General features: G+C 37.6%; 1 protein-coding gene across 1 annotated transcript in view; it reads right to left on the bottom strand.

Annotated features, from left to right (window-relative positions):
* LOC127623901 (tensin-4-like) overlaps positions 1–12474 on the bottom strand; it is a 48831-nt gene that overhangs the window by 28041 nt on the left and 8316 nt on the right. The window contains exon 3 of the mRNA XM_052098496.1: positions 2433–3287. Coding sequence (XP_051954456.1) covers positions 2433–3287 — 855 coding nt within the window. The remainder of the gene's footprint in view (positions 1–2432; positions 3288–12474) is intronic.

Consider the following 12474-nt stretch of genomic DNA (forward strand, 5'->3'; position numbering starts at 1 on the left):
CACACACACACACACACACACACACACACACACACACTAAAATAGGAAATGAAGGCAGGGCTTTATTTTCTTTAGCTATAACAGTCAGGAACTGCACACAGAGGACTATTATGTACTGTGAATGTCTACTTGTTTGCAGTCATTAACATAAAATAAGTCCCTTCATATAACTTCAAACATCACTTTTAAAAAGGGACGGGACTGTACAGATTTACAGAAATTGCATACAGTGTGTCTATAGAGACTGTGACCCCTTACAAAAAGTACTAGTCCAGTAACATGGTACAATGATGGTCTCAGATGGTGATGTGATGTCATGGTGCTTTTATTTATAACATTGTTATATTCATGTACCACATGGTATACCAGGTTACTTCAAGGAATACAATGGTACTACCATGATACAAGTCCACATTTTTGGCTGCTTAGTGACGTTTAGAGATAGGTTGTCATCAAAGATAGGGTTTATAATACCTTAAGATGGCTATTTGTGATTTAGCAAATATGTTGCTTGCAAAAAATGTATTAATCACAATGCTTCCCTTATATATAACTATAGTAATATTGTAGCCTGAATTAACCATAGTTTATGGCGTAAAACTTATTTTTACACAAATAAATAAAAAAATAAGACAATAACTTGTCTATTTACTAATAGACTAAATATGTGTAAATATTAACAACAATTAATTATTTACTCATTACAACATTAACACCTTAAAATCCAGCATCTAAAATGTGAACAATTATATTGTTTATTGTCAACATGAAAATGCTTCTTCAGAGAAGCATGACGTTGTGCCTCTGCATTCTTGTCAGAGAAAAAAAAAAGGAACATTAATTTAAAAATGTAGTTTACAATGCAGGTGCCAAATTCTTATGAATTTAATATTTGTATAAATGTTGGCTTCATTCATTTTTTAAAACATTTACAGAATATATTTTATATTTTATATATGTGTGTGTGTGTGTGTGTGTGTGTGTGTGTGTGTGTGTGTGTGTGTGTGTGTGTGTGTGTGTGTGTGTGTGTGACCATGTATTTATCACTTTGTGGGGACCAAATGTCCCCATAAGGATAGTAAAACCCGAAATTTTTGACCTTGTGGGGACATTTTGTCGGTCCCCATGAGGAAAACAGCTTATAAATCATACTAAATTATGTTTTTTGAAAAGGTAAAAATGCAGAAAGTTTTCTGTGAGGGTTAGGTTTAGGGGTAGGGTTAGGTTTAGGGGATAGAATATAAAGTTTGTACAGTATAAAACCATTATGTCTATGGAAAGTCCCCATAAAACATGGAAACACAACGGTGTGTGTGTGTGTGTGTGTGTGTGTGTGTGTGTGTGTGTGTGTGTGTGTGTGTGTGTGTGCATCATAGGAGAGGTGTATTCATTTTTAAATTAATTGTATTTTTATGCTTTTCAATAATTTTTTGAATCTAATTCTAATCCAACTGAAGTATTTAAACTTGAAAACTACATGCCCATCAAGCCTACTCTAATCCAATCAGGGTTTGCGTTATTCAGTGCTCTACCTGAGCAGGAGGGCGGGGCTAAAAAGGGGAGAGCGCATTGTGAGGAGGAGGAGGAGGAGGGTGCGGCCGGGCCATGAGGACACACGCCCGGCCCTGAATCGGGCTAATCAGCGGCAGAGATGAAGGGGAGCCGGGTATGCCACATTGGGGAAGAGAGAGCCACATGCGGCCACTGTGTGTGTGTGTGTGTATGTCTATGTGTTTCTGTTTAAGTTGATTTTATTTAATTTCTGTAATTAAAGTTTACATTGACTGTTCTTCCGGTTCCCGCCTCCTTCATGCCCATCCTTTACCCTCTCTTGTTTACCTGCATGCGCTCACACCACTCCGCCTGACCGCGTGTCGTGGTGAGCACATATGCACATTTAAGATCTGTTTGATTCTGTTCAGATCATACATAGGCAAAGGGAGAATGTATTTTTTAAGCATTTTTATACATCCTTATATCAGTATTCAAATACTGTGTTGAGTGGACTCACTGACCAGGACGGAGGAGTGCACAGACATGTGGAATCGGCCTTGGAGCAGTGCTTGTTGTTTTAATGTTGTGATGAGTAAATACTTTAGTTATTATTATTTACCCATAGTAAGTTAATAGTTCTCAGTGAGGCAAAGAAAATTCAGTAATTATTGATTAGCTAACAGTGAACAACTACAGTCATCAGTTTGATACTACTTACTAATTAGTTAATTGTATTTACATATTAGTTAATATTAGTTACTGAACTGTTAATGTAGTACTACTAATTTGTCCTGCATTAGTTCCTGCATAGTTACCTATTAAGTGTGAAACAGTATTCTAGTGATACCCAAATTTTGAATAGTCGACTAGTCGACAAATTCGACTAGTCGTGACTTCACCCCCACCCCTTCGGTGAACATGTCAGGAATAGCTGTTACCTGATTGATGGGCTTTGGACCTTCCACCTGAGTACATCATTCCATTGGTGTGCAGGGAGGCTGAACGGGTCATTTGACCCCTTGCCTGTGTGGGGATTGGCACAAACTCTGGGTCGAGGTCCAGGATAATCTGATTTAGCTGTTCAATTGATTGATCTATGTCCAAAGCAAGAATAGCAAACTCATCATCCTGTTCTGTCTCTGACTGCACTCCGGGAAAGCTATTGTCAGGTAATAATGGTTTGCTTGCAGCCTTGCGGAGCTCCATCTCCTCCCGTTGTTCCTGTCTGTCTGATGGAGTGTGTGTGTAAGAACTAGGTGATACTGACTCCAGCTGTTTTACCCATATATGTGTCTGATATCCAGTAGATACTTGTGTGTGCGTGAGAGCGTTTGAGGAATTCACCCCTCGACCAACATCTGATAGGACGGAATTCTGACATCTTTGTTCACCTCTCAGTGAAGGCAAACCAGACATTTCCCTTGAATATAGTGTCTCTTTAGTGTCTGAAAGAGCAGCAGTGGCATCTTTATGGGTGGGGATATCATCATCATCATCATCATCATCATCATCTATAATGTCCGTTTCGCGCTCTATGAACACAGTTTCACCATTTAAGTGACAAGAGTTATCAAAAACAGCATCTGCACTATTTGCAGCTATAGGGTCACGCCTTGAAATGCATAAAGAAGGTTTTTCCTCCTCCATTCTGATTCCAGGGATAGTTTTCTTGAGCTGGGGTTGCTCCTCGCTGCTGTAGCTGACTTGGAGCCCAGAGACTAATCCTCCAGTCCAATGGGAGAAGCATGAGAGTCCAGAGTCACTTAGACCGTGGGTGCCTTCGTGTGGCTGGGCTGTGAAATAAAGAAGGAAATAATTTTTACAATAGGGCTGTCAATAGAGCTGAGAAGCAAAATTAAACATTTCACATAATACTCAAATTTGAAAGACATAATTTCAGTTAGGGGGAAAAGCTCCAAGACATCAGTGATCACCAGATTCTTAAATCAACAAGTGTGCGGAACGAATACTTATGAACGATACAGCACTTTGCTATCATAATGCACACAACATACCTATCTAATGTGCTTTTCGTTTTAAACTAAATTGCAAAAATTACAAAATCAAACTGATTTTTAGTCCATTCATGTACCTCAGTACTCAAACTTCATGAGATTCCCAGATAGTTCAGTTGAACTCGGTTGTGAAGAGGGCATTTGCGGCTCAGACTCTACCTCACCGTGGTACTGGCAGGTAGCTTCGCCCAGTTCTACAATAAAGTCTGATCGAACAGGACGCTAGATGGAGTGCAATGGAATGCAACTGAATGCGGGGATCTCGAGATGAGCTTTTCCAAACTGAATTCCTTTCAACTTGACAGCGTTTTTAAAACCCACCACTAGGGGCCTGGGTAGCTCAGCGAGTATTGATGCTGACTACCACCCCTGGAGTCACGAGTTCAAATCCAGGGTGTGCTGAGTGACTCCAGCCAGGTCTCCTAAACAACCAAATTGGCCCGGTTGCTAGGGAGGGTAGAGTCACATGGGGTAACCTTCTCGTGGTCACGATTATGGGTTCTTGCTCTCAATGAGGTGCATGATAAGTTGTGCATGGATCGCGCAGAATAGCATGAGCCTCCACGTGCTGTGAGTCTCCGCGGTGTCATGCACAGCAAGCCATGTGATAAGATGCGTTTTGACTGTCTCAGAAGTAGAGGCAACTGAGACTTGTCCTCCTCCACCCAGATTGAGTTGAGTAACAATGCCACCACGAGGACCAATGAAGTAGTGTGAATTGGGCATTCCATATTGGGAGAAAAGGGGATAAAATAAAGAAATAAAGAAAGAAATAACAATACATAGGGGCCATTCAGACGAAACACATTCTTGCGCTAAAACAGACACAGTGCAATGCATATAAAAGAATGCAGGTGTCTCGAGACCTTTTTTACCTTAGCACCTAAAAACACAGTGCTGGATGCAGCACAACAGTCAAAGACTGTTTAATTCGAATTTCAAATTTTAATTTGACGACTTTCTAGTACAATTTAACCCTATAATGCTGTGTCGATCAAATATGACAAACAATGTTAGACGGCTCCTGTTCTCTCTCTCTGTTCAAGTTGATGAGCCAAACGACCCATGTTTCACATGTTTATGGCAGTGGTTAATAGTGGTTATTTGTGAAAAAATGTGGTTTCAATATTTATATCGATCTAATTAAAATGTCGGTGGACTTGTGTGAAAAATTACTCTTATGTTGGGATAAATTAAAGCTTATTTTAATAAAGTAAAATTAACAGTAATTATTTTATTGTTACTAATATTTTAAAATGAGTATTTGCTGAATATAAGCAACTTGTACTTGGTTAAAATTTTGTATATTATTTGATTGAAAAAGCCTTTTGAAATCCATATGTATTAAATATGATACAACAGACATGTGAGGTATAGCTCTCAATCACCATTACATTACATTCATGCCCACCACAAAAAAAATAAAACAAAAAAATCACAGCGCTTTGGAAATTCTGACATATACTTTTTAGAAGATATATTTAAAGTGTGAACTAATATTTCTGTGTATTCTCATAGATGCAGACGGTTCTGTCAGTATAAAAAATATTATTTTACATTATAAGCTATTATAAAGTCATATTACCAGAAGTTCCTAAGACTCATCAAAAAAAGTTTTACAATTTCAAACAATTCTTTCAAGGTAAAATATATCATGTTTTGTTTATGTTTCACCAGCCTATATAACTTTATGCTGACACCTATAGGTGTGGATTGAGCATTACTCAAAAGCAGATGCATTTGTAAAATAAATGCCATTAAAATAAATGCCATATAAAAAACCTTTTCCGCCCGACGTAAAGTGTCTGATAATAGGGGGCAATAAACAAATACATTTTCTTTAAATAAATGTAAAAAAACTGTCCCTCTTGTGTCTACATTTCTGCAGTGACAGTTCTGCTCTAGCTTCTGTACTACTTTGGTTTACTTTAAAATTCTGTATTTGCAGCACTGCTAATATTGTTCCCTCCTCTTTGATACATTTCTTGTGATGTTTCCCATATGTAAGCCACTTTGAATCAAGTGTCTTCTAATTGAACACGCATTTAGAAGATCTATTCTACAACTCTAATGTAGGATAAAATGTAGCTGCTTATACATTGGTCACTGCTATGACTGCAGCCTCAGCTCATATGATTTAACACATTTGTCAAAAGTACTATTCAATTCTTTAGGTGGAAAAAATTACTAAGTGTATCTTTAAAGTTACCATGGTGATAAAAAGGTGTTTAAAACAAAGTCACACCTGTGGCCCCTATCTTCACTAACACCCACCGCCATGGTGTGTCAGTGTGTTAAATTAAGTGTCTTGGGTACAGAGACAATGATAACACAGCCAGTGAGTTGCAGACACCTTAGTCATCGTACGCTTACACTATTACACTACACAAGGACTTAGATATGTCTTTGTGTGGTTGTTGTGTGTGTTCTTTGCAAAGACATATCATTCAGTCAGTGGCAGCTGAACACATCGCATAAGATAGCATCATGTGTCATGACACACTCGCAAATACTCAGAGTCTTGCAACACTGATCTCAACTGATAACTCACTTCTACCATTCAGAATACAATCTAAAGGCAGCATCACATATGCATGATGTACAAACACATCCACCCAGATAGAAAAACACTGACAATTAACATCATTCCAGACTCCAGAGCCAGCAAAGCTTACAGTATATGAGGTATCCACTCTAAACATACTGTATTGCCTTCAATATATACTGTGGCTACAAAAAGTGAAAATGAATGTCTATGCATTATAAAACAAAATATTAAAGCAAGTGGTGTTTATTTCACACACACACACACACACACACACACACACACACACACACACACACACACACACACACACACACACACACACACACGCACAATCACAACATATATGGTTCTAATTGAGAAAAAAGGATTTGGAAAATTTCCAGTTGTCAAACTGAATGGAAAATAAGTAGTTAATCATGGACCTGTGGTTACTCTGCAAGGACACCTGTGAACTTGAGGAGAACTGACTCACATCCACAAAAAATCACCTTGACACCAGTTTGTTAAAAGTCATTGCAAAACTGGCTAAGGCAAGTGAAGATGGTTCTGAGAAAAGTGCTTGTATCATGTGTTTGCAGAATGCTTTGATAAGTTGTAGCTAATTAATTAGCATTCAGTCCAAAAATGTCCAAATGTCCCTTCTTAAGCCACTGTTTATGTTGTGTAAAAATGCAGAATGGTTTTTGTCTACCAGAACACAATATGACAAAACTGGTCAGTACAGTTAACTGGTAAAAACATTTTGACTTTTACCTAAACCAGTAGCTCTCTTAGTCTCAGGAGGCTGAAATCCAAATACCAGGCATGCATGATAAAATGCCACAGCTGGCAACTTTCACATGCACACACACACACACACACACACACACACACACACACACACACACACACATGTTCGTCTACCTATCATTATGAGGACTTTCCATAGACATAATGACTTTTATACTGTACAAACTATAGATTCTATCCTCTAAACCTAACACAACCCCTAAACCTAACCCTCACAGAAAACATTCTGCATTTTTACATTTTCAATAAAACATTGTTTAGTATGATTTGTAAGCGATTTGAATTATGGGGACACTAGAAATGTCCTCATAAATCACATTTATAGCATAATAACCTTGTAATTACTAATTTGTAACTTACAAAATTGTCCTCGTAAATCACAAAAACACGCACACACACACACACACACACACACACACACACACACACACACACACATAACTGTGATTTCATAGTCAACATTTTCAAACTATCACAATCCAAAGAATTCATATTTCAACATATGATCAAAACTAAATAGTATACTGCATTGGCCAGTTTATTTGGCATATTTGTAATGCTCTGATTTAACAAAGTAAAACATGTAGCTGTGAACCTTCTTTTTGCTTAAAAAAGCAACAGCTTTATCTGAAAAATAAAGTGCATTATTTTACCACTGGAACTTTCAACAATGCACAAAACAGATCAACCATACTCAGCACATGTTATTGTTGAAAGTACCCCATGTAGCTTCATAAACACACACAGAACGTCACAAAGGTAATGCTTTCCAGAAACATTCTCTCGAGTCAGACCCAAAAGGTGTCTGAGAAGACAACAGATGACTTTGACCATAAATGTAGGACAAAGAACAAGAGAAAAATACATTTGACAGAATAACTGAAAAGAAAACAAATAACACAAACAATGATATTTCTGAATGAATATAGAAAGAGCAAATAGGAAGGAAATAGTTAAGTAGCTCTGACCGTGTTATCCTGCAGGCAAATCTACAGATTGTGCCCATTTTCTCCTCTGTTTCTCTTTCTCTCTGTCTCTCTCTCTCTCTCTCTCTCTCTCTCTCTCTCTCTCTCTCTCTGTCTCTCTCTCTCTCTCTCTCTCTCTCTCTCTCTACATGCAGTTTTAAACAGACAGGCAGCTTGCTTTCTTTTACATAAGGTGATAACAGCTCCCCTGTGTCTCCTTTTCTTTCCTCTCCTTTTTTCGTTCTCTCACTCAATCTTTTTCCTCGCTATCCCCTGTTTTCTCTCCTCCCATTCCTTTTAAAATTCTGCCAGCAATCAATATCCCACTCTCTTTCTCTTTCTTCCTCTCTCTTTCTCTACCTCCACACACAGGTAACCCCTTTTAGGTGCCCCTCCTGGGTATACAGAAAAACCCTGGCTTGGGAAGCAGTATTCCGCTCAAGCCAGCCAATGCTCCTCAGAATACAGCTGTACACACACACACACACACACACACACACACACACACACACACACACACACACACACACACACACACACACGCTTGTTGTAGAGCACAAATGGACATCAGAGGACCTTGAGCCCTCCAAATATGGAGTGGGGAATGTAAACAGAGGGGCGGAGTTATGTGTGGGTGGAGTGATGGAGTTCAGGACTGAGACAGAGAGAAAGAGAGAGCGAGATTAAGGAAGTATTGGTGTAGTAGGAAGAAAGAAAGAAAGAAAGAAAGAAAGAAAGAAAAAGAAAGAAAGAAAATGAAACAGGAAGAAACATTTTAGTCACATCACGCCTTCAGACTGTTTGTCGCTGCAACTGGGAATAATTACAGACATACAAGTGTGTGTTTGTGAGTGTGTAACGCTATATTTGACTTTATGTATTGTAAATTGTAAAGGCTGTTTGTGCACCAACCATGAGGTATCTCTAAATTACACAGCAGCTCAGAACTGAATCACACAACCAGATGTGCATGCATCAACCCTCAGTCCCATATGACACATTCACACACACATTAAGCTGTAGATTGTCTGAGAGTCGAAGAAAGAAATTCCCAGCTTTTAAATATTCGGCCCTGGAATTTCCTATTCTTCAGCACAGTCCAACACTTTACTATACAAAACACGATTCTGGGAAGCCAAAAAAATTATAAGGTCACCCTAACAAGTGCACTAACTTACTAGTTCCCATCTGATCAATGAACTTTACTGGACGAGGAGAACAAAGGTTATTTTTATGAAGTTAAACACTCACCGAATTAAATTCCCTGAAGCAGATTTAACTTTGAATAATAGCAGAGAGTGGGGTAAGATGTGCCAGTGGTACATATATATGTGTGTGTGTGTGAGCGTGTATTTATCACTTTGTGGGGACCAAATGTCCCCATAAGGATAGTAAAACCCGAAATTTTTGACCTTGTGGGGACATTTTGTCAGTCCCCATGAGGAAAACAGCTTATAAATCATACTAAATTATGTTTTATGAAAATCTAAAAATGCAGAAAGTTTTCTGTGAGGGTTAGGTTTAGGGATAGGGTTAGGGTCATGGGATAGAATATATAGTTTGTACAGTATAAAAACCATTATGTCTATGGAAAGTCCCCATAAAACATGGAAACACAACATGTGTGTGTGTGTGTGTGTGTGTGTGTGTGTGTGTGTGTGTGTGTGTGTGTGTGTGTGTGTGTGTGTGTGTGTGTGTGTGTGTGTGTGTTATGCGACCATATACTTATGTGCACATCACTTCTTGCTGTCTGTGATTAAGAAGAGCACATGGCTGTGAGGTGCACAGAATGGGGGCAGCAGGGGCATTCCTGCCCCTTCCGTTCACAAATCTAAAGGTGCCCTTATGGTCGTAATCATTTAATTATAATTGTTAAATAAAGCAATATTATAAAAGTCTGGTAATAATCTCGCAATAACAGTAATAATGTGTTATTATGAGGTTTCTTTGTAAATTGCAGATGTATTTTATAAAATTAAATTAATGCCTTTAACAGTGCTCGCTACAGCAGATCGGGGGCGGATTCTAATCACAAGCGATCCTCCCTATGCCCAAATCATTCCGAAGTGCAGAACCCTTGAAGTGGGTACTCTGAGGGGAACATGGAATTACTGTATGAATGTGCCCTTCGACTTATGGAAGGCCCATTAATTTTCTCACTTTCGTTTTGAATGAGCTTTCGAGTGGCAGGGAACATCAAAAGTATGCCAAAACATGTTTATGTATTACTTTTTTTTTTTCTGTCTGCAATGCAGGCAACAAGTATAATAAATAATATGTAGCCTACATTTCAACATTTTTATGTTTTTAATGCTACAATAATTTAATAAATACTTAAGAATCCATTCAGTTACATTGCTTTTATTTATGAAACATTTAGTTTGCATTTTGGCTGTGTACTCACAAAATGATGCAGACACACTAACGCAGAACTATAAATGCAAAGCAACACAGGTCAGAAAAAATGTCCACTCTATAGAAATTTAATACGTCTTTTATAGAATATTGCCATTACCTTAAGAAGCTTTCTGTTTCATGAAACCCAGTTTGTTTTTTGTTTAAACTATTAGACTAATCACTATCAGAAAAATACCATGGTATTATTGACTGAATGATTATATTCATATTTCATGATACTGTCATAGTACTTAAAGATACTTCAAAAAATACCATGGTTTTACTATGACACGTCAAAAACATGGGATTATCACAGTCCATCTCTGAAAAGAATTTCAAAAAAATATGTTTATAATACAAGAAAAAATCTTAAATACTCAAAAAACATAGAATTAGTTAAGTATAGTTATGTGCGACTCTTTAAAAATTAATGAAGAAATACAAAAAAAAAAAAACGTTTTTGCACATCCAAGTACATGTATACATTTCAAATAAAATGATGTTTACAAATGTATGCACATCATAAAATATTTATCATATGGGTTGGTGACTTGCCAAAAAATAGAAAAGATTATCAGAGAATTACTAAAAGATCCAAATGACTTCTTTCAAAATGATCATATTGCTTTGGCCCTATTTTATACGTGCTTTTGTAGTGAGAATTACCCTGGCACCAATTGAAATGAACTGGTCCTCACACAAGACACCAACATATGTGGTGATTTTTGATCACACTTCACTTAAGGTGTATGTGTGTGTGTGATTATTAATATCAGACGGCCCCTCCCTCCATCCTCAGGGCACCAGCGAAGGAGTTTCACCTTAACAGTAAAAGAATGATCCAAATGGACCATTCAATAAATAAAAATTATGTAAATGGAGTTGGTCATTCTAAAAATCTGAAGGATTCGAGAGCAGCCTAACCCTTTAGAGCTCTTCTGTATCATCAATGCAATGAACATGCAGTTTTAATAAAATTTGTTTCATTTGCAAAAATATAAACAAGATAAACCAACAAAACTACAAAATGGCACTAATATGCTAAAAGATCAAATAAATGAATAGGTAAATAAAGTGCATAGGATGAAAAGATGTAAGTGGTTGAACTGGATGTAGCAATGGTAAAGTATGACTATTATCATATAGAAAGATAAATTGCTGTTCCTCTGTTCATTTATAAGGTGAAAACCTTATTTCCATTTAAACAAATAACTCAAAGATTATTTGCAAGGCATTTGATACACAGGTTATGCAATCTAAAGAACATTATAAAATCAAAAAACTGATAGTAATGCCAAGGTCTCTGGAAAGAGGTTCAGTGTGATATTTACGTTCTCCTTGATCGATTGATGGGTTTGGTGATGGCAACGTTTTCCTCTGGGGCTCAGGGCCACATTACAGTGGGGAAGGAGCTGGATTCCATTTCAAAAGCCCTGGACATGAAGGAGGTTAGGAATGCTGATCTCCTGGACGCACAGAGAGGGTTCTTGCAATCTGGAAAACACAGATATACAGCCCTTATGTTGGTGTAAGATTCATCATCTTGAACACGTAGATGCACGAAACTTGAGGAGAAGGTTTGCTCGCCAGAGTCTCTGTCTCTTAGATGGAGACTAAGAATAATGATCTGTTATCCTCTCTCTCATGGAGTGAGACTTAGCATGTTGGATGGTTTGTATTCTGTTAACGACCGTCTGGATGGGTACTCAGGACGTTGATTATTATTCTGTTATTGCTTTCAAACTCCAACAGCTAGGTACTCAGAATGAAGGTGTGGCTGTTGTAAGGATGCTTTATACCTTCCTGATGATTTCAGTTTGGCGCTTCTTGTTCCGGGGTTATGATTGGCTGGTCTCTTCTCTATGTGGAACATTTGCATATTTTAAAGTACATAGTTAGAACAATGTCTTTAAAGTCTTATCTATGCATTGTTCCTTTTCCAAACCTCTTCAAAAATACTCTTGGCATTGTTCTGAAGATATAGAGACCAAACATGATATTGAAAGATTAAATATTATGCATGCATTCATTTATACCACCATAGTTTAGTTTGTGTGAACTATTATGCTAATTGAACAACTGTGATTTGCATAAACAGTTTTGTAAACAAACATGGAGTGGATATTTTGCAGTTGGTGTCCATGTTAGGAATCCAATTTTGAGTGTAAAGATTTGTCTTTGAGACTTCTTTGTTTCAGCTTTTGGCACATGATAAGTTAATGCTGCTTTGAGAGGAATGTTATGGTCCATCTCTCCTCTGGCCTTA

The sequence above is a fragment of the Xyrauchen texanus genome, chromosome 30 (assembly GCF_025860055.1).
Source record: "Xyrauchen texanus isolate HMW12.3.18 chromosome 30, RBS_HiC_50CHRs, whole genome shotgun sequence".
Lineage (NCBI taxonomy): Eukaryota > Metazoa > Chordata > Actinopteri > Cypriniformes > Catostomidae > Xyrauchen > Xyrauchen texanus.